Below are 23,182 nucleotides of genomic sequence, written 5' to 3' on the forward strand. Positions count from 1 at the left end.
TACACTTTTGTACCCAATACAACAGGGGGAAGATGACAAAAGACTGCTTTAACATGATACAAACAGTTACTTGCTTCAATACTTTGAGGCATCAAGTCCTTAGCATTCTGTTGTTTAGGCAGTGAACCCACCCTAGACCAAGTATCCTGAAGGCAGCCACTCCCAAGGTCAAACCCCCTATTTCAAAAGAAGGAGCAGAAGTATTTGCTTGCACATCCCGACCATCTGTCCGGATGGAGTGGACCTGGCTGTGTGTGCCTTCTTAATGTCAAGAGAACAAGTAACCACATCCTGATTTGGGATGTGCGGCCCTGATTGTTGTTAACAATTGAACAACTTCAAACTCTCTGACCTTCAGACAAGGTGGAAATAGGCTCACATTTTTGAACCTCCACAATATACACACAAATAAATTTTTTAAAGTAAAGAGACTACATTTTCTTTACAATAATAATAAACTTTTAATCATGTTTATCACTTTTACTTTTGAGATTATAATGTAACTCATTTCCCTCTTCCCTGCCTACCTACAAGCCTTCCCATATACCTCTCCTTGCTTCCTTGCTCTCTTTCAAATTCATTTCAATTCTCATTTTTCAAGTGTTACATGCATATATGTATTTGCATATATATTCCTAAATATAACCTATTCAGTCTTCATAATGTTACTTGTATGTATGTTTTCAGTGCTGTTTGGTATTGGATACCCAATTGATATGAATAGAAATGGTTTTCAGTTTAGCTTGTGGAAGTAATCAAGCAGCTCATTGGTTAAGTGATCAACTCCTTATTAACCTCATCACAAAACTGAATATTAATTTCTCAACATTTTTCTTCCTGGAACATGAAAGAAGACAAAGTGTCTCTTGTAAACCCCAGAGAAAAGAAAGCCAAGGAGAAACTTCAAGTCCCTGCGTGGGGTTGCTGCTGTGTTGCTCACTTGCTCTCTTTTCTCCGTAGAGATTGGTTGGACATGCTGAGCCCACCAATTGTCCCTCCCAGTCAGCAGCCAGTGGAGCAGCCCCTGGAGTCCTCTGCAAGTGTGAGCGTGCAAGGTAAGGATACAAGAAATGCTATGCAGGAAAACATAAAGGTGATGTGCTACAAATTAAGAACATAGGTTACTCAGAGATGTCAGTGCCTCACACTGACCTCACAGACTTGCGCATCCAAACCTAGATCACCTGCGCCTCATCTTTAGGAAGTTCTTCACTAAGTACGTTGCAGAGAGGAATAGCCCTGTTCTTCTGAAAGTTTACCCCAGGGCAGGACACCTACATCAGCCCCATCTGATTTCCAGCTATACCACTTCCTGCTATGTGACCACTGTGAATTTTAGTTGCCTGCTCCACAATGTGCACAAAGCCCCACATGCTACTTTCTTGTAAAGATTCAGTGAGGTGCAATATTTGAAGCACTTAGAACAGTGACTGCCAAATAGCTGCAGCTGATCTGATAGTAATGCAATCCGGGCCTCTCGGAACCCTGGGGTACAGCCATGTGCTGTGTGGTGGTGTTTTGGTCAGGGCCTCACCAGTCTGCAAAGGTTATAATGGAACTAGGAAATTCCTCCTTCCTGGTTCCCTTTCATCCATCACCATCACACATCACAGCAAGACACATTGCCTGTCTTTGTGGATTGCTAATATAAATAACCCGCTGGACCACAAGTAAGTAAAAGTATAGCATATTCTCCGTTTTTTGAGCAACCACCATACTGATTTCCAGCGTGTTTTTACAAGTTTGCACTCCCACCAGCAATGGAGCAGTTCCCCTTACTCCACATCCTCTCCAACATAAGCTGTCATCAGTGCTTTTGATCTTAGTCATTCTGACAGGTGCAAGATGTTGTCTCAGAGTTGTTTTGATTTGCATTTCCCTGGTGGCTAAGAATGATGAGCAATTCCTTAAATGTCTTTCGGCCATTTGAGATTCTTCTGTTGAGAATTCTCTGCTTAGGTCTGTACCCCATTTTTTAATTGGATTATTTAGTATTTTGATGTCTAGTTTCTTGAGTTCTTTGTATATTTAGGAGATCAGCCCTCTGTCAGATGTGAGGTTGGTGAAGATCTTTTCCCATTTTGTCCTATTCACTGTGCCCTTTGCCTTACAGAAGCTTCTCAGTTTCAGGTAGTTTTTGGAGCTTATTCCCTATAGTGGGATGTCATTCTCAGCCTCAATGCAGTGGGGAGGGGCTTGGCCCTGCCTCAGCTTAATGTGTCCATGGAAGGCCTTACCCTTTCTGAGGAGTGGATGGGGGAGAGGTGGGAGGTGGGGGAATTGGGAGGAGGAAAGGAAGGGGGAACTGTGCTTGGTATGCATAATAAATAGAAAATTTAAAATAAAAAAGGAAGGCCGGGCGGTGGTGGCGCACGCCTTTAATCCCAGCACTCGGGAGGCAGAGGCAGGCGGATCTCTGAGTTTGAGGCCAGCCTGGTCTACAAGAGCTAGCTCCAGGACAGGCTCTAGAAACTACAGAGAAACCCTGTCTCGAAAAACCAAAAAAATAAAATAAAATAAAATAAAAAAGGAAAAAGAAATATTTTTCTCAAAAGAAAAAGTATGACCCATATACACACAATACACAGTGCACTATAATAAACTGCTAGTATGAGTACTTTCTGACTGTGCGTTAATCATTGTTTTCTAATGTGCTCCTTCCTACTAAAGTATGTTCACTGTAAAACAGCATGCCAGGCTACGCCAGAGCTCTATCTTCTGCGTTCTGTTTCTTGATCCCATCGGGAGACACATGAAGCGATGGAGCTGTGCCATCTTAGCTTGCGTAACTTAGCACACTCTATGACACTCCCACAACAAAATCACTGTGTTTTTCTGTATCACTGCATGACCCCATGGTGGAATGACTTTGTCTGTACACATTTTCCTTAATGCAGAGAAGCAGCCTTTCACTAAAGTGAGGCCATGGCATAGCTACAAACAGTGCAGTCTTCAATAGAAACCTGGAATGAACATTCCCTCAGCATTCTCTGTGATGGGGAAGTGGTGAAGATGAACCAGTGGGTTTTAGTTAGCAGCAGGGAGCCTGGATGTCAGGAATGGTTGAAAGAGGAACACCAGAGAATCTCTGGGCTGGAGAAGAAAGTCATCTGTAAAGGCGCCTGCTTAGCGTGAGGACACACACCTGCAATCATAGCTCTCGTGAAGCACAGATGGACAGTCAGGAGTTGGAAGTCATCCTCAGCTGGTACTACATGAGACTCTGTCTCCAAACAGAAACAAACAGAAAGAATCTCCCCTGAAAACAGTGGGTAGATGGCGGGGGTGGGAGAGAACTCTACTTCCCTCGAGTGCATAATTGGAGTGATGAATGACCTCCAATTGGACTCTCGGGGGCAATTTTCAGAGTTGAATTTTGAAGATGGAAGAACAGTACACCTAACGTTTTTTTTAAGTGAAACTAATATAAATCGCTCTAACAAAAGTGCCGAGTCGCCTGTCCCTGCTGCCCAGCTGCCCCAGGGAGGAAGTGGAGCATCCGTTTTTCTTCAGGTGTGGAGAATTCAGTGTGAGAGCTCATACATCTGACTTGTACTTTCTGGCTGCCCGAGGGATGGAGATGTCTCTGTGATTTACTGTCTGAAATAGATTGTGCCCCTCAAATTGGGAAACTTTTTAGAGGTGTACATTCATAATTACTTATGACAGAAAAATAGAATCTTGGCTGTCAGGAGGAGACCTTGCTGTGAGGGCACAAATAATACATTATGTTAAGTGTCCAAAATAAACCACAGGAACCGGGAGCATGGTCCTTGAGCAAAGGCACGAGGTGTATGTATTAGTGATGAGTGGCCAGAAGGGTGTCTTCAGGTCACCGCAACACAGCTCAGTCTGGCAGGGAGAGCTACGTGATGCTGAAGATAAACAGAACTAAGGACAGATTTCACAGACTTGGGGAGCTGTAGCAACATGCTGGCTCAGGTTAACCAGATCAAGGGCGAGTACTCCTGCCTGTCACCCTTGGTGTTCATCACCCACTGCCCTTCTTCTTGGAAGCTAATGTTTCCTATTTGTTCACCATCGCCATCTGTGCTATGCGTAACTGGTTTGTAGCTAATTAATACCATCAAAACTACCGTTTCCTATTTGTTTAATCACTCCATGGTAACAGTGAGATTTTAGGCAGCCTAGCAGAATCTGTACTTCACTGGTGCACTGAGATAGATAGAGTTTCCATCCAATCCTATAAAGCTTTGCCAAAGAAAACTAATGTTCAGGCTCCCTGCTCATCTCACTAGAAGGAGGAGGCCTGGCAGCAGTCACGTGGAGTTCATCCTGGGTTTCCGTTGCCATTCAAATGCAGTCATTGCACCTAGTCTTCATACCACCACCACGGAGCAGATATCAATGATAAGACTTTCTATCTCTTGAGAGTTCCTGGTCTATCAGGAAAAAAAAAAAAATGAGCCATCTCCAGAGCTAAATCAGGGCTATATTTTTAAGGACACACAAAGAGAATAAGGCTTCTGGTTACTGTGTCAGCCTTGGACCTGCCCACTCTTTTACCCCTTCTTACTCAAAATGCGAACCACAGTTGATGAGATCCAGGGTAAGGCTGGGCCCAAGGACCAAATTGCTACAGCCAGGTCTCTGCATGTAACCCGCTACTTTATGGCCTGCCCAGAATCTTATGGTGATGCCAGTGTTCTATTCAGTCTGCTCTCTCTCTCTCTCTCTCTCTCTCTCTCTCTCTCTCTCTCTCTCTCTCTCTCTCTCCTTCCCTCCCTCTATCAAATCTTGATTTGTTTACTCATTTCTTCTTTTTCTTTCCAAGTGGCCTCAGTATGTATGAGCAAAGACCACCAGTTTGCTGACCTGAGGACCCAGGTTACTGTGCGGTTCCTGGCATGTACTGGGGTCTCCATATTCTCTGTAGAGCAGTTCACAGAAATGTAAACCTGGGTTTGCTTTCTCATCCCACATTTTATACATCTGGAAGACTTCTGAAATTCAAACATGAAATGGTGGCCTTGACACATTATGTGTAAGTGGTGAAATCTCCCTTCAGAAGAAATCTCGCACAGAAGAGTAGAAAAGAGGTCAGGGGAGACTGAGTGTCTCGGAGTCCTGCCCTGGGACTCTGATCAATCAGCAAACTGGTTCGGTCAGCCCACTGTTTGCCTTAACAGGTAATTGGCTTACCAAAAATCAAATTTCCAGTCACAGCATGTGGGCTTCCTCCACCTCAGCATCTCTGTGATGAACCACTATATAATTTATAAGTGTGTGTTTTGTTTTTTGGTTCTTTGTTTATTTAAAGTTGGAACCACGGAGAAAAGGTATCATTCATCTTGACACTTCTGAGACAAAAATGACAGCTAATGCGTGATCTTTTTGTGTTCTGGGCCTTTGTGTATAGCCTCTAAAGTATGGTACTTTTTACACCCCCATCTTCCACATAGTCCTCTGGGCTGTGCAGCAATGCACCGGACCACCTCATCTCCTGCCCTGAAGGAGCAGCCGGAGGTAGAAAGCATGATGACCTAACTAATGTGTAATCTTAGAAAACTTACCCAAGTCATATAAAAGGAAATACATGAGTTACATCTGGCCCTGGAACCCCCGGATCCTTTCCCTGCCTTATTCAGGAGGAGTCGGTCCCAGGCAGTTCTGCCAGCCTGGACGTCTCCAGTAAATAAACACCACCTTAAGTGACCCATGCACCGGCAAAGCCAGGGCTATGTTCACAGGTTTCTGTTCTGATCCTGTCACCGACTGAAGGAGAACTGTCTGGCTCTTCAGAGTTCCTCCTAGGCTATAGAACTCGTGTGGATTATCAATTACCATAAGCACAAGTGCCCTTAACACTTCCTAAAACAGTGTTCTCTTGGAGCCTGTGTGAAATGTAAAATGGGAAGTGAAGATTTCAGAACTTACTCAAAAAAACTACTGAGCTGACCTTTGGAAAATGAGCCGCACTTTGCTGGAAGAATGGCTGTCAATTTGTTTTTGACATTTGTTCCTTTACAGGTATGACCCTTAAATTATTCATGCCTACCAGCCCCGACATGGAATAATAATCAGTTCCTTCTTCAGCCTGTAGACCTCTCCACTGTTCACAAGAACCAGAAGGAAGAAAGGCCTTCCACGGGGTTCAGGGCATAGTCAGAGTCTCGAAAATAACACTCCTGCTTGTTCTTACGGCAGTGTCTTGCAGACCGCTTCTTTAAACACCGTCATCAGTCTCCCACAAGACACAAATAGGCAGCAAATGCTTTTTGTATGCAACATCCAAATTACTGGTAAAGAATTCACAGAATTCTCAGGACTCCTATGGTCAGCCAGTCAGAGCGGGGAGCTGGCTGCCTGCTCCCCATCAACAGAAGTGCCGTTCATACTTCTTCTGTTTACAGCTACACAGTGGCTTCACACTTAGCAGTCTGGGTCTCAGAGTTCTGCCTCACCGAGCATCCGTGGTACCTGGTGCCTACAGCAATGTCCAGGACATAGTAAACAGTCCAGAAAGTTCTGCTAAGTAGGTGAGTGTTGACACAGGGAAATGTGAGCTAGCCTGTGGGTTTTCTTAGGATTTATTTACAATGCAAAGCAGATTACAGATGCAGTGGTTGGTGGCACACCGTATAATCACAGCAGTAAACAGGCGCTGTATAACAAAACCCCTGTCTTCTTTCTTAAAGATTAATTAACTTTATTTTCAGTTCCAGAATCACAAATATATTCTGTCTGGGGAGGGGGCAGTAATAGTCTTTGTTTTTTATAGGTTCTTTGAGAATGTTGTGAGTTTTGATCATATCCACCCTCCCTCCCACAGCTCCTCCCAGATCCACCACCCCACTTCCCTTCCCACCCAACTTGGTATCTTTTTATTCCCACCAAGGCCAGTTCGTGCCGCCCAGATATTCTTAGACGTGTGCCCTTCCACTGGAATGTAGTTGGCTTGTCAGGGCAGAACTCTTTGAGAAAGCCGGGAAACAAAGGAATCACGGGGCTATATTAGAAGCTTAGTGAGGTGCTGCTGGTTTCCGTGAATGACATGGAAAGTTTCTGTGTGTTACCCCAACACTGTCCAGGAGGACACTGTGTCCTATGTGACAGCAAGGTTAGGAGCAGCCTGTCTCCCACACCCAAGTGTGAAGGAGCACAGGGTCACACCATCTGCAGCTTAACCCACACTGTAGTCCCACCGCAGCATACCTGGTGAGCTTAGGGAAAGAGCACACACGACAGATCCACTCTGATAGATTTTAATCTCGTGAACTCCTTCCTGTGAGGCGTTCTGGATTCAATATTCTCTTCATGATTATGGTGAGAAGGGTCAGAGGTCATCCTTGGGTATTAAACCTCAGGAGCCATCTATCTTGTTCATTGAGACATGTTTTTCATCTTGCCACATAGCCATCTAGCCAGCAGGTTCCAGGGTCTGCTTGTCTTCCCCTCCCACACACTGAAATGACAGGTTCTAGGGATGAAATTTAGACTTTACACTTACAAGTATTTTACCGGCTGAGTGCTCCCTCCAATTCTCAATTCTCAATAGCCCTCTTAGTACTCAAATTAGATCCCCCCAGCTCAACTCCCAACTTACAAAACGATTCATAGTTTTTTTTTTTTTTAATGGCATTCTAAAAGACAGTGTCCCCATCATTTCTGTGAGGTAACCAACTACTATTTGTTCCCAACTTAAGCATGAGTTAGAGAGACAATTTCTCTTAAATCTCTTTCAGGGGTCAGGGCTGTTTCCTCTGTAGATCTCAGAGGTTCTGGTCCAGCAGCAGCTCACTACTGTAAAGGGTGCCTTCCTTCCAGGAATATGATTCAGCTCTCTAATAGAAACATAAACACATTGCTGAATCCAAAACTCTCTAGTCTTCTTCTAGAACCATCCCTGTTATGGGGTACCACATGTACTCCAGAGAGGATCAAGGCCCAGCTTGGAAGTCCAGCCGCCCTTGCAGGGAGGAGAATGCACAGTTGGTTCCTTGCAGGCACCTGGCCAGTCATGCTCAAGTGAAGCCGTGGCCTCTGTAGGCTACAGTGATCTGGCTAGGAGCCTCCAACACATGAGACAAACCACCTTTGGAATTATAATAGAGAAAACCTGGAAGGAATAAAGTTGCAATAAGCCCTAATTGAGCATCCAGGTTCCGCAGTACAGCCTTTAAATGACATCTTCCAAATAAAACAGTCTCACTTGGATACAGGAAGGCTATTTGGTTCCCAGTGGCACCTGACCTGTAATCATGGCGTGTGGTCTGCCTTTCAAAAACAATACAGCTTTCTAGTAGATGGGCCTTCTCATCATTTCCACTCCACCCTTGGCCTTCGGTCTCCTCCACTTTGACGGCATCAGTCTGCTGAAGATCAAAAGTGAATAGTTCACAGTAGGATCTCCTAGATAGACGCTAATGTGGTTGAGCATCCCCCTGCCCCCTCCGCCCCAAAGTATGCTGGTAGAAAAACTGTCCAGGCAGCTGGTGTTCAGCAGAGCCTTATCTCAGATGGCATCTTAATTGATTCTCAGGCGTACTGCTCCACACAGTGACCACCCCACTGGTGAATCACTTAAACAATAGTATATTAGTATGCACATAAAAGTACAGTCAGTCACTCCTTGCTATCTGTAGGAGGGAAATGCATACTTTTTTAATTCTAGAGGCAACATCAGAAAATCGAAAATCAAGTCGAGTGTCTTGATTCCAAGATTGTAAGTCTGATAAAGTGGTGCCCTTCATTAATTGTCAAGCATTAAGCCTTAACTTGCACATACAGGTTTTCCATTATCCACAGTTAAAATGCATTAAATATAGATAATTAAACAGTCTTATTAATTGGCTCTCAAAGGTGAACTCGAGGGGTCATTTACCCAAGCTGATCTGACTGAGGGAGGGCAGCATATATTGCTACTTCAGTCTGACTCTGCTGGGTTTTCTTCTGTTATTGCTGCTAACCAATTTCAACGTAGATGAGGCTGAAAGTTTGTAAATAGATTAGTATCGGAAAGGTAATTTTATTTCAGTGGAAATGGCTTTGTTATCGGGAGAAGAGTAAAAATGTAATTTGAATGCCTGTCCAGATGCTCTGAACCTGGTAGCAGAAAATGGGTTTATTTGTTAATTTGTCCTTTTGGAGTTTCTATATCCAGTCTTTAAATAGAGCAATATAGCATTTTAAGGGAAAAAAATTAAAACTCTGCAGTATCCGAGAATATAATTGAAAATTACCCCATACCCACGCAGGATAATTACCTTTCAAAACATTCCTCAACGCTTGACATCATAGTGGCAATTGCTTAATGATATTATAATTTCATTACGCAGAGATTCCTATGGTAAAATGATTAAGTTGGAGGCCCCAGAAATTAAATTACAATGAAAATAAAACCTTTTATGTAAGTTTAAAGTACTTATTTCAATGTAAAATTATACATAAGCTCACCCAATTTTTGTACAAATACCATTGTTGGTAGTTTTAAAATTCATCCCTTTAAGCTTTGGTACTAAAACTTACAAGACTGTGTGAGGCCCATGATTCTAATGCATGAAGCTCCCACTCCGTGGATGTACGTGTCAAGATGAGTATGTTTGTACAGCAGTAAGTGCTTTGGCTTCTCCACACTGTATAGGGATAGCTCTGCTAATGAACCAGACCTTCCTTGATCCCTTTTGCAGTGACCCAGGCGATAAAGACCCAAAGGCCACCACAGTGCTACAGTGCTCATTTTCATCTTGAAAGGCTGTGAACCTGTATGGGACCAAACTACATACACCCTCTGAATGTAGGTGACAGTTGTGTGGCTTGGTCTGTTTGTGGGGCCCCTGGCAGTGGGACCAGAATTTACCGCTGGTGCATAAACTGGCTTTTTGGAGCCCATTCCCTATGGTGGGATGCCTTGTTCAGCCTTGATGCAGGGAGAGGGGCTTGGTCCTGCCTCAACTTGATATGCTAGACTTTGTTGAGTCCTCCATGGGAGCTTTACCCTCCATGAGAAGTGAGGAGAAAGGGTGGAGGGAAGGAGGGGAGGGAGGGGGCATGTGGTTGGTATGTAAAATGAATAAAATATTTAAAATAAAAAGGGAAATGTGATATGGAAATAGTGTTATAGAAGCTTCCTAAATATGTATATTTACTCACACAAAAAGAGAACAAAAGAGAGACAGACCAGACCCCCAGCTGGTTGTCAGATGTACTGAGTTTCCCAGTGTAACAGCTCGGGCTTACATTGTCATTGTTTTTAGTGCAGGCACAGAATACACTGAACAACTACACAGGCCACTGTTCTTTTGAGTTCAAGGTTGGTCTAATCAATACATTAGTAAAAACCAAAAATTAAATGGAAAATCTGCAAGCACTTATGATTCACATTAACCTTGTGGCTTATGACTTTCATATTGTATTTAATAGAAAAATTAGTTTTTTTCTTTGAAGCAAACGATTTTTGGTGTAAGGACTTAATCAAAGATGATTTGTCTTTGTGTCCTATATAAACTCATTGGGAACTTCTGATTTCATCCAAACCCACTGTACTGATTTTCCCGATCGGTGATAAAAATCAAGCAGATACAATTTGGGGGACCAATTAAGCTTTAAGGAATCTACTCCTTGGGGCTGAAGAGATGGCTCAGAGGTTAAGAGCATTGCCTGCTCTTCCAAAGGTCCTGAGTTCAATTCCCAGCAACCACATGGTGGCTCACAACCATCTGCAATGATGTCTGGTGCCCTCTTCTGGCCTGCAGGCAGACACACAAACAGAATATTGTATACATAATAAATAAATATTTAAAAAAAAAAAGGAATCTACTCCTTGCATGTCCACCTCAGCCTGTGTTCCCCGTAATGATGAGTGTCTTAGTTATGGTTCTGCTGTTGTGATAAAGACCATAACCAGTGAAATCAAGGTCCCAAAAGGCAAATGGACTCAGCAATTCACCATTTAGACAGCCATCCTCATCACCAGGGATGCTGGAATTTGGAATTCATAGGTATTTTTAGCCCTTCTAGAGAAGCAACACCCTGTTAACTCCTTATTAACCTTCTGCAGCTGCCTTGTTTGTATGGGTAAGTCCCATCCATTGGAACACAATTTTCACCCTCTCCACAAGGAGAAAATGGGATAGAAGCAGAGCCTCAGAGGCCATCTTTAATGCAACAAAAGAAATAATGAGAAGGCAACACTCCTTCGGAGATGTCCAGTTCATTAAAAATTGTGCCAAGTACCCAGGTTGGCTACCACTATTAATCCAATGTGGTTGACAGCAAAGTCTGTGGCACTTCAAGAATGTAAACCCTGGTAGTCCAAGGTTACCGAAGATCATCAGAGTCATGTATGTGGTCCTTTGTACTGTGTAGATTCACCTACAAAGTCCTATACAAGTTTAGCTCTGGCCTTTGCCCTCCCAAAACACATTTCCATCTACCGTCAGTTCTAATGCTAAGAGAATACCTCCTTGTTCTGAGCCAAAATAGAAGCCAAAAGCCTCTTGCCTCCTCGAAATCCTCTGAACGACTCATGCCTATACCACCCTCCTCTTTAAATAGGAAGGGCTAATGCTCCTTTACCAAGCTTGCTCTTTCCCTTTGGGTCTATGTAATTCATTATCCCTGGCTCCCAATAGACTGTCATATTCACCAGTGGGTTCTGAAATATGAGAAGTCAAATTTCTTCTGCTTATAAATTTAATATTTGAAAATGTAGGACACCTTTACATTTTTCTAGTCCATCTCATGTTTAAATTCCCAATTAAATGTGTGATTCAACACCCTTCACAGAAACATCAAGTACAGTGTTAAAAGCTAAATTTGGGCACATTAAGATTTTAAAGAGTTTATGTGAGCAGAGAGAACTCAAGCACTGGCCACCATCAATCTGCAGCCCAGGGGGATCGAGTGAGGACAAGAGAATGAAGAAGCTTTGACATGTGTCCTGGGAAGCCAGACCAGAAAGGTGACCATGGTTGACCTAAGGGGAAGGCAATTCAAAGATGACTAGACAGTTTCTAATCAGTTAAAGGGATCAAGTCCTGTTTGTTTATACACTGAAATGGGGCTTAAGAGTTAGAAACCCAGGGCACAGGAACAAACTCAGACAAATAACCTATCAGTTAATTTGCAAAGGTATATAGAAGGGACACTGAGCTTATGCCTCATCACTTGACTCTGTCCCAAGCTCTGCCTCTGAATCACCACCAGGCAACCTCAGGCCAGCTGTTTCCTTTTGCAGGTTGTGGCTTCCTCATCTACAAAATGGAGACCCTAGTGGACACCTGCCTATTCTACCCTGCCATGATTGTTTATGGAGCTTTTATTTATGCCTTCAACAAACAATTTTAGGGACTGGGAAAATAGCTCAGTCAGTAAAGTGCCTGTCACACAAGCACAAAGACCTGAGTTAAGATCCCAACACTCACATAAAGGACAAGAATGGGAATTCACACCTCTGATCCCAGCACTGGGAGGGTGGAGATGAGTGGATCCCTGAAGCTCATTGGTCAGTCAGTCTAGCCAAATCAGTAACATTCTGTGAAAGATATTGACTCAAAAAATAAGACAGAAAACAGTTGAGCATGACATCAGGCATTCATCTTTAGCCTCCATTTAGTGCACACGCACTCACACTTGTACACACCTATGAACCGTGCATGGTTTTTACTGAACCTTTGTCATTTACAGATCTTTTTCTCATGCTCACTGCCAAACCCTTTTGGAAGTCAATCTTGATGAATCCATGGCCCACTTGTCTTTGATTCTTAGTGGGCTAAGCAAGTAAAGAGAAAATTGTCTTAACCAACTCTTCTTCTCTGAGCCTGACTTCATCCTTTGTACTCAGAAGTAAAGACACCGCCTTTGTGAAGGAAACAGGGCTCTCTTCCAAATACCAAAGTCCTCTACACTACTGGGCACACAAAGGAGCTCAGAAAGTATTCTTGTAGAACACTTTGAGTTGTGTACTACTTCATGGAAGCTACTAATGATTTAGGAAATGTGTGTTCCCTCTGCTCAAGCCATCGTCTATATCCCCGTCAAGCTTGTGCCTTCCTACCATAAAGAAAGCGACAGCCCACCTGACCTGTTTTCTGTGTATGGTTCTTAGCTTTGCAAATGGTATCATTTAAATGCATAGTTGTCCGGTGGCCTTTTTGGTACAGAATGAATGAAGACTCTCTGTTTTGACCTGGACTCACACGGCTCTGCATTAGACACAGCTCTGGCACATGTAGGAATTTAAAACTGTGGTTGGTAATTGAGATTTGGATATCATGTAATATTTCCTGATCCTAACACATGGGACCCTTTGGTCATTTGATTCCACCATTTTATTATTTTTTTCTTCAGACTCTTCTCTATACCATTTTAATTTTGCTTTGTGGTTTTATTTTCACTTCATTTTATGTGTAAGAGTGTTTTATCTACGTGTATAACTGTGTACCATGTGTACAGCGCCCAAGGAGGCCATAAATGGGTGTTGGAAGCTCTGGGACTGGTGTTACTTTTGAAAGTTCAAGCTGTCATACAGGTGCTGGTAATCAAACCTGGGGCCTCTGAAAAAGCAGCCAGTGTTCTTAACCTCTGAGTCATCTCTCCAGCCCCCTGTTTGCTTTGCTTTTTATACTTCACTGTGGAGCTGCTGGCCCTTTGAGCCCCTGGCATTTCTTCTCAAATGTACACTGCTCGTGCGAATCTAAGTTTTCACCCTCTTCTTCCTTCCCAGCCTAGCCCTTGCCTGCATAGAGAAAGTTTCTTGAAAGGTGGTGACCGCTGCCTTGACTCCCTTCTGGGGTGGCACTTTAGGAATTCTGCTGCAGGCCAAGAACTAACGTGTTTCCGGTTCCCCTGGCCCACAGGTGAAGAGGGCCTGAGTGCAGAAGAAGACGAGGAGGTGCTGACTCTGCTGTACGACCCATGTCTCAACTGCTACTTTGACCCCCAGACTGGGAAATACTATGAGTTGGTGTAGCTACCGCCCCCAGGGCAGAAAGTAGCCATAGCAGATGGAACATGACCGCAGCGTGACAACCACAGTGGGCATGTGACCTGTATGTTGTGTGGTTGGGATCAAGAAGTCAAAGGATTGGAGAGAAGAAGTTCTTTGTAAATAAGGTCCAATGTTGAGAACGCCTGCATTCTCTTTGTAGCTGCATGTTGAGACTTTGAAACTTGCAAAGGAATTCATACAGACCCCGAATCTTAGGTTTTGCTCTTAGTTCTTCATTTCCATCCTCTGAGTCTCATTATGTTACATAAGCAAGTTAAAAATCACTTGTTCAAATTTTTCCAGTGTTAATCTGTAATAAATGATGGCTTGATACACTTACAGAGAGTGTATCCTTGTTTAAAAGGTGTCTGAAACCTTTTTATAGCTTGTTTGTATTAAAAATAAAGTACAGTGGTCAAAAGACCACTTCCTTTTTTTCACACTGTTGCCTTTACCCGATTATTCTTAGACAACTCCCCGTTCTCCTAGGAAACATGAGCTAGTTGTATTTTGTGATCAGGGTGTGTGGGTGTGGCCATGTCTTCAGCCTAGCACCTCCCACATTTGCAGAGATCACAGTGCTGTCCATCATTAGACTGCTCGACACTGTGTTTGCTTTTGCTCCTCTTTGACCACTTATCTTTGAATTCTAATACCCGTGCTCTATGGATCGAGGTCTAACAAGGAGTTGCTATCTGAACCCCCTTTCATACCTCTCTGCTTCTGTGGCCTGTGCCCAGAGAGACCTGGATGGTTTTCTTTCATCTTTAAGGCTCTGTTTGCAGCCTGAAGCAAGAAGTGTGCATGTCCTGCATTCAGGTAGATGGCCTTGAATTGGGTGCCAAGTACATTAAGACTGAGCTGCCGAAGTTCTTATTAACAGGCATGTTTTGTTTTATTTTTTCGTAGAGGTTTTTAATAAGGCCTTTCCTTATTACCTTTACTGTTAGAAATGAAAAGTTATTGGTGTGTGGTTGTATTTAACAGCAGTGCTCTGATTTCATTTAATATTGCTTTAGAGAGGAAATAAGAACTTTTTTCCATAAGCAAGTTGGGCTCATGTCCAAAGGATCATACATTATTTAAAGCCATGTTTGTGCTTGATAAGCTTTTAATCCCTTTTCTCAAATTATACCTTTGTTATGAATGTCTCTCAAATATCGTCATGTTTACAAAATGAAAATGAGTGAAACAAGGCTTCATGGAGCATGCAAAAGATTTAGAGTTGTTTTGGTTGAGTCGTTTTATTTTTTGAGACAGGGTCTCACTATGTAGCCCTCTGGCTGGCTTGGAACTCACACTATGTAAACCATGCTAGCCTCAAACTAGCCTCCAGAATGCTGGGATTGATGACATGAACCACCATACTCACATAAATTGGGGTTATCTTGATTAAGAGCTTAAATACTGAAATGGGGGGTTAAAAAGCCTTGACCTACTTGAAATCGTCTTGAGGCCAACCAGAGTGGACCATGTCATTCAAAAGCTTGTGTTAGTTAGGACTTGCAGGTACATCACAACATGAGCTGCTTGTTAGGGTAAGGATGCAAGAATAGAATGTCTCATGTATCCCGAAACAGGGTGCTTCCAGGGTTCCAGGCAGATTTAAGATGAGACTCCAAGAACAGTGGAATGTGGTAGGAGCGAGAGAGTGTGTGTATGTATCTGTATGTGTATGGGGGGGGCGGGGTGTATAGCACCTGAATTTTCTTAGGAAGAATTTAAAACGTGGATCTGTTAACCCTAGATAGGAAAGGCACTGACAAACCAAAGACAGGATTCCAGCGAAGTCCAGTTTAATGAACCAATGAAATAAGTAGGGTCTTTACAGGTACATGGGTGACCCAGAGGCTGCTATACCACCAGGAAGTCCCCTGAGCAACTTACTGGCAGCTACACGATGGAAGAGTCTCACCCACAACAGGGGTAACACAGAAAACATTGTACTGCTATAAACCTTGTGGCCACGTGCAGGGAGCTATGCTGCTCACACTACCTATCTGCAGTCCGCTCTGCATGTCCAGTGTGACTGGGCAAGGGCGGGGCCTCAGGAAGGCTGGGAGCTAAGTCTTCCCTCTTCCTCTCCAAGGAGACCTTAACTGGCCTGACTTCCTGAAGTCCTGATCACAGATTCTCCTGATATAGACAGGGATCCGGGTCCAATGGGCATCCACTGGGATTTCCATGTTCTTTTGGCCCAGAATAAGAAATTGGACAGAGATATATTGGTAGTAGCAGAAGAATAAATTATTTACTAAAGGGGGAAAGCAGTCTCCAGGGTAGAAGTGGGCCAGGGCTGGGGAAAGGCCAAAGGCTCAGTGTTCCCAATGGTTGAGACCTTTATAGGTCATTTGTATAAATGGCTGGTTTTGCTCTACTCTGTCTGCTATTGAGCTGCCGTGGTGGGTGGGGTTTTTGCTCTCTCAGCCAAGGCTTTTCTTTATATGCTAATCTGGTTCTCACTCTCCACCCGACTTTCCTGCCTCACTTGACTCAAGACAGTCTTGCTCATGTCCAGCACAGAAGAAGCAACCACACAACAGGCTGGCAGAAGTTAGAATGGATGTTGCATCTTGGTTTTTATAGTGGCTAGATATTTCACAGGCTCCTGACCAGCCCACAAGTTTATTCTTCAGACTCACTTTTCATCCCAAACCAGGAATACTGAAACCTCCATATTCCCCAGCTGAGATTTCCATTACCCACGGTGAAGAAACACTCCCCCATTTTCAGTCATGCACACATCTGACTGTAGGTAACACAGTCAACTTCTAACAAAGGATAAATCTAAGTGAAGGTCCATTCATCATGGATATTGCACCTTTACATCTTAATGAATACTTTGCTTCTGGTTTGTGTGGTTTTAATATAATTTAGAATCACATTAAGTCAAAATAATTTGACTTATAAGAATTAAATTGCCAATAAACATGGGCCAGAGATAACACTAATTTTTACTGCTGGCATATCCTTCTGTAGTTAATCACCTGTAATTCCGTGAAGCGGTGCAGAAGTGAAGTGTGGGAAATGGTATTGATTGGTTTTTATCAGCTCAACCCATCATTGTCATTGTTTCTGCTGAACTTGGCAAGATCCATGCATATAAGCTTCCCTCCAATAGTAATAAGTATTGTCAATACTTTAACCTGTACATCAGAAATGATCTCTAATTTGCCATAGTGAATACTTCCAAAAGCACTGGGGAACTGCTCTTCTTGGGACTTCAATTTTTGAAAATCATCTGAGAGAATTTAGCCCAAGAAGTCCAGAGGGGGAAATTACTTTTGTTAATTTCTGATAATATGCCATTATGAAATATAATTTCTATTAAGAGAGTTTCCATGACCAATCAGTAAGTCAAGGGACGGAATTAAAACTGCCCTCAGCTTTGCTTTATATCTTCCTGAAGAAAGATTATCTTAATTAAAGAATATCAAGCAAATCTCACCATTTGCTTTCTGTACTGTATCTGTCAGCTTTGCCTCACCATAATGACATACATGGTAGTGGCTACATAGTGGACAAGGAAGGGTTTGTTTGACACACATTTTTGAAAGTTAAAGGTCCTTTCACATAGTTCAAGCTCTGTGGCATGAGATACCCTCTTGGCTTCAAAGCCTCACAGTGAAGAACACAATGTCAAGAGCAAACAGTTACACCTCACAACAGGAGCAGACAGTGGGTGTTAGCCAACCTTGCCTCAAGTGGCCTAAGGAGCTTCCACAAGGTTGCAGGTTTTCAAGATGGCTTAGCACTTCCCAGTAGAACCACCCCAGAGATACCAAGCCTCTCTACACAGTAAGCCTCTTGGGGACACCCAACCCACACCTAAGCCATAAGACATATGCACTGCAAAACTGAATCATACATCTAAAACCATGCTAGGATTTTTCTTACAAATTTTTCAGCCAACCCCACTAAAGAAAACTTCCTTTTGTCATTGGATCTTCCTTGCTACCTTAGTAAGTATACTATCCTTTCCCCAATACTTGAATTTTTTTTTTTTACTTTTGACATATAAATAATTCTAGAAAATCATGAAAAATAAAATGTGTCTAGGTGTTTAGATATGGACAGGGTTAGAAGCAGCATCTCTTTAGTTTGTTTCAGCGTATTCTAATGTGAAGTCACTGTCTTAGGTTTTTTAGATAACACAAGGGTCACCCCTCATCATGGGTGGACAAATTGGAAGACTCCACATGAGTGACTGAAAGTATGAGTAAAACCAGACTCCCTATATGCTGCCCTTCTTCCTGCGTGTACAGAACTGTGGAGAGGTTTCGTGTATAGATTAGGCACATGGTAATAACAAATCAAATAGAACTATTTGAGAATAGATTGCAATAGAAGTTAGGTGAATAGTCTTTTTCAAAATATCTGAGCTCATTACATTATAGTGATATTTCAATGCTTTACCATGGTTAACTGAACCTGAAGAAAATGAAATTGCCCTCAAAAACAGGGTGTATAGGAGAGTGTTTTGTATAACCAAGATCCATCAGGTCAGCAAACCATTCATGACTTAGTACTATTGTTAAATCTTCCAGGAAACCTTGAGGGTTTTCTATCTATTTTAGCTCTTAGGGGATTAAAACTATTTTTCTTCTATGGAAAAATCACACTTATTCTGAGCTAATGAAAAGCGTAGACCTTGGTTTTTACCTTCCCTGGACCTACAGCATTCTTCTAAATGTAAGAAGGTTGGAAAAGACACTGCAAGCTGAAAACCTCCATCCATCACCCCTTCGGGCTAATAACCCTCCCCTAATGTCTCATTTGTACAGAGTCTTAAGTGGAAAGTATTTGGGGCTAGGAAAGAACTAAAATGGTTAATGCACAGCATGATCGTGTGTAGAAGGAAGCGGCGGGGCTGCGTTCCGCCACCCGGCTAGCTTTACCCAAAATAATTACACAGAAACTATATTCTTTTAAACATTGCCTGGCCCATAGTTTCAGCCTCTTATTGGCTAATTCTCACATCTTCCTTTAACCCATTTTTAGTAATCTGTGTAGCACCACGAGGTGGATTGCTTACCAGGAGAGATCTTAACCTGCGTCCATCTTGGAGAGGAGAAACATGGCGACTGCCTGAAGCATCTCCCCACTCCTGCTACCCAGCATTCTGTTCTGTCTACTCCGCCTACCTAATTTTCTGTTCTCTTAAAGGGCCAAGGCAGTTTTCTTTATTAATTAACCAATGAAAGTAACATAGACAGATAACTCTCCTCCATCAATCGTGGGACAGGGAAGAAAGGTCAAGAGCAGACAAGAAATCAGCCAGGCAAAGACCAAGACACGGAACTTTGGAGGACCATAGACCTCTGTACAAGACCTCTGCAAGTGAGCCGGTGACTCCGATTTGTGGGGCTAGTTTATTTACACAAGCTAGTTTATTTTACAAAACCTTAGGTGGCAATTTGATCCCAGCAAGCAGGAAACTTGGAGACAAGCACAAAGCTGACTGCTGAGCTGTGCACTTCATGAATATATATGAAGGGTCCTGGGAATGTTTCCTGTGGTGCTCATCATATGTTCCTCAGGTGCCAGACCAAGGACTTGCAGGTTTGGACTCTGATGCTTTACAGTGGTGACTGTGTTACTCCTGAAAGCATGCATGGACAAACACATATGTTTCTGCATGCAAGTTAGAGTTGCAAATTCTGCTTAGAAGGTTAAGCTCTAAACTGATTAATCTGAAAACGGGGGCATCAACTCCATACCCACACTCAGAAAGCAATCAGCATTTCCTGAGAAGGGGGAAATAGAGTCAGCCCTCATCAGCAGTGCAATTCCTGATACTGTGTAGGAAAATGGACACTTCAGAAACTGCTTGAAACTGGATTTATTCAGTATTTGTAATAATTTAGGTCTGACCCATATGGTTGAAAGAACTGATTCCCAATATGAGTCTTCTTCAGACTCTTACTCCTAAATCAAGAAGAAAAAAAACCTACCCAAGATTAAATTCACAACTGCCTTACAAAGCAAGGATCTCAGACATGTTAATATGACCAACCAACTCATGTCAATTTTTGTTTGTTTACTTGATTTTGGGGGGTTTTGATTTGGTTTGGTTTGGTTGTTATTTTGTTTGTTTTTCTAATTTTCTGTCATGGTACTGTGTGGGGTTTTCTCAGCCATCTAATTTTTACTATTAATATAAATACTATTAATACAAATCAATTCATATGTCCCTATTTTAGGGCATATGAAGATTACTTTAAATAAGTAATATCTATATTTCAAACTGTGAGCAGTTCCAGACTAGCTCCCTTCCCCTTAGGCTAAATCACTTTTCTAATGATTGGATCAGATTATGCTAAATTTAAGAAATAATCCTTTTCAGCTTTGCCTCTCCTATTCAGGTCAACCACCCCTTACAAAGTTGTTTTGTTAAAAAACATGTGCAAACATCTCCCCAAATTTCATTCAGAATTTAACCACAGCTTAGAAAAAGCTTCACCGAGCACATACTAGCTGTCTTCACAAACACAATTTCACATCATCCCCAAGGTTCACAACACAGGCTCCTAGGAGGACTGGAGATTCATATCCAGGGGGTCGCTGTTTCTGACACTCCTTTCCTGCCAGGCTGGGTGTTAGGTACCGACTACCGTGAGAAGCAGCTTGTCCACTAACTCCACATTATCACCTCTAATGCAGGCTGCACTGAGCACACCAACCTCGAAAATAGTGTCTACGATAAGTCTTGCACAGTGACTTCAAGAACTTGCAATTTCATCCACCTGAATGATAAAGGGCATTTGAAGCATCTCTCAATTGATCCTGGACCATCTATGTTGGTATTGCTCCACCACATGATCGCAAGCCACAGGCAACATCTGCGTCCTCTTAACCGCTGCTTGGGGTCTACATCATCTTAACCCATACTCAATGTTTATGCGCCAAGTTCACTGATCCTTCAACTGCATTCCCCCGGTGTTTCTGCAGCATTTGTGCTGAGCCAGCTTCACAAATACTGCCACTTAATGCGTTAAAGGGAAGCTATGCCCCCCCCTTTCTCTCATAATTCATTAGGGTAGACATGGAGTTATAACACTTAACCATGCCCTAGGAATCAGTGGTTGTCTTTGAGTTTGTTTATTGTCAACACAGCCATTTATGGAGTTCTCACTCTGCTCCCAAGCTCTGCACTAAGCCATGCTTTCTTAGTTTCTTTTCCTAGTATCATGATATACTATATATAATAATATATAATATTTAATATATATCCTGATAAAAGCAACTCAAGGGATAAAGGGTTTGTTTTATCTCACCGTTCAAGATTGCTATCCGTTATGCAGGGGACTACGATAGTAGGAATCTGGAGCAACTCATCATAGTACGTGGACAGTCATGCTTCCATTTAGGTCGTCTTCTCCTTTTTGTTCAGTTCAGGATCCCATGTTGGAAATAGTGCCACCTATGTTGGGTGGGTCTTTACCTCAATGACCCTAATCAAGATAACCCCCTACAGGCATGTCTGGAAGTCTTTCTTCTAGGCAATTCTAGATTTCATCAGGTTGGCAATTGTGATTAACTATCACACATGTTGTCTAATCCTCTTAACAGCTCAGAAATAAATATCAATCTGCTATGTAAACTAGGAAACTGAAGTCCCAACAGACTCAGGATCTTTCTGGGAGGCAATGCAGGTAGCCATAAGGGTGTAGGTGACATGAAACCTCATGACTTAGCCACCAGGGGTACTACTGGCCGCAACTGTTTTCTTTTTAAGGCTAACATCTGCATTACATATTAATAAACCAAGTGCTCATCATGGCATCTACCTCTCTGCTTGGGCATTAGCTGTTTATCTACTGCAGCTTAAGAAGTCTCTACATTTTTTCAAAAGAATGTCTATAAGGAATTTTACCTTCATATATACCTAACCACATTTGAAGGTTATTAACATTTTGTGTGTCGGAAACATTCTTCCCAATTGTCTATGAACTTAATAAAAGGGAAATGTTTCATGTGGCATGTAGGTATTATTTTAAAGAGCTATTTCTTCTCAGTATGGTATCCATCTTGCCTTCCTATTCCCCTGGTGTTTCTATAGTAACCTGGCATCCTCAACTGCCACCTTTTATTGGCACCAAAGGATCATTTATAATCACCCCCGACTCCTTCTGAAATGCAGCCTCCAAACATAACACAACAGATTGTGTGGAAGTTTAGCAGAACCCAGAGCATTTCTTACCTTAAATGGTAGTGTTGTAGGACTCAGCTTTTAGCTTAACAGCTAATAAAAAGAAGCTTCTGGAATGTGGGATCTAGGGGTTCAAGCTATATCTCCTATACCTGCTACATCTACTGCTCACACAGCCACAACCAGTAAAAGAAATTCTTTCCTGAGGTCAGTCTCACCACCACCCCTCTTACCCCCACCAGAGCATCCATCATACAGAACCTGATATGACCAGGTTTTTCCCTCATATCAGATAATCAAATTCTGTAACCTGGAACTGTCATGGCACAACGGCAAGAGCCATTCAAGCTGGGTGGCCATACCCTTGACTGCTCATAGGGACACATGAATGGCTGCCATTCATCTCCTACTGTGAAACCACAGCACTTGTTCTGTACCACAAATAGCTTTTGGTGGGGTGGGGTGTGTGCTCACATGTATGTGTGGGTGCATGCACACATGGAGATCAGGGGACAACTTCAGGAGCTCTTCCTTGGGGGCTATCCACTTTGGATTTTGTGATTTGGTCTCTCACTGAACCCTGGGGCTCAAATCCTCCTGTCTCTGTCTCTAGACTACAAGCATATGCCACAATATAGGGCTTTCTTTGCTTGGGTTCTGGGGTTTGACACTGGTCCTTATGTTTTCAAGGCAGGCACTTTATTGCCATTTCCCAGTCCATGGACTGCTTTTAAAAAGAATGCAATTACCTTATGAATAGACCAATTACATTGTATTCTCATTTGGGTAGATGAGTTTTCCAAATTTATATGTTCAAAAGGTGCAATATCTGCTCCATTCTTAATGTCTTTCCAACTCTGTATCAATACTACTCCTGCACATATTCATCTAGAGGAGAAAATAGGAGCACTTTCTAAAACCTTGAATGATGAAGCCAGGCTTTAACAGTATCTTACAAAATCCACTACCTGTTCATGGTAAATACTCCTAGAAACCAATGGATAAGGATATCCTTATATAATCAATAAGCCAAAAAAGAAAGTCTATATCAAACCTCACCTCACACTTAACATGGAAAA

General features: G+C 42.6%; 1 protein-coding gene across 3 annotated transcripts in view; it reads left to right on the forward strand.

The window, feature by feature from the left end:
- The window catches only part of Cfap20dc (CFAP20 domain containing), a 219,107-nt gene extending 204,998 nt beyond the window's left edge, over positions 1 to 14,109 (forward strand). For all 3 annotated transcript variants that reach the window (XM_038349740.1, XM_038349741.1, XM_038349742.1), the window contains 2 exons: positions 961 to 1,055; positions 13,821 to 14,109. In XM_038349740.1, the coding sequence (XP_038205668.1) occupies positions 961 to 1,055; positions 13,821 to 13,933 (208 nt within the window). In that variant the 3' untranslated portion in view covers positions 13,934 to 14,109. The remainder of the gene's footprint in view (positions 1 to 960; positions 1,056 to 13,820) is intronic.
- Positions 14,110 to 23,182: the final 9,073 nt, after the last annotated feature.

This window comes from Arvicola amphibius, chromosome 12, assembly GCF_903992535.2.
Source record: "Arvicola amphibius chromosome 12, mArvAmp1.2, whole genome shotgun sequence".
Classification (NCBI taxonomy): domain Eukaryota; kingdom Metazoa; phylum Chordata; class Mammalia; order Rodentia; family Cricetidae; genus Arvicola; species Arvicola amphibius.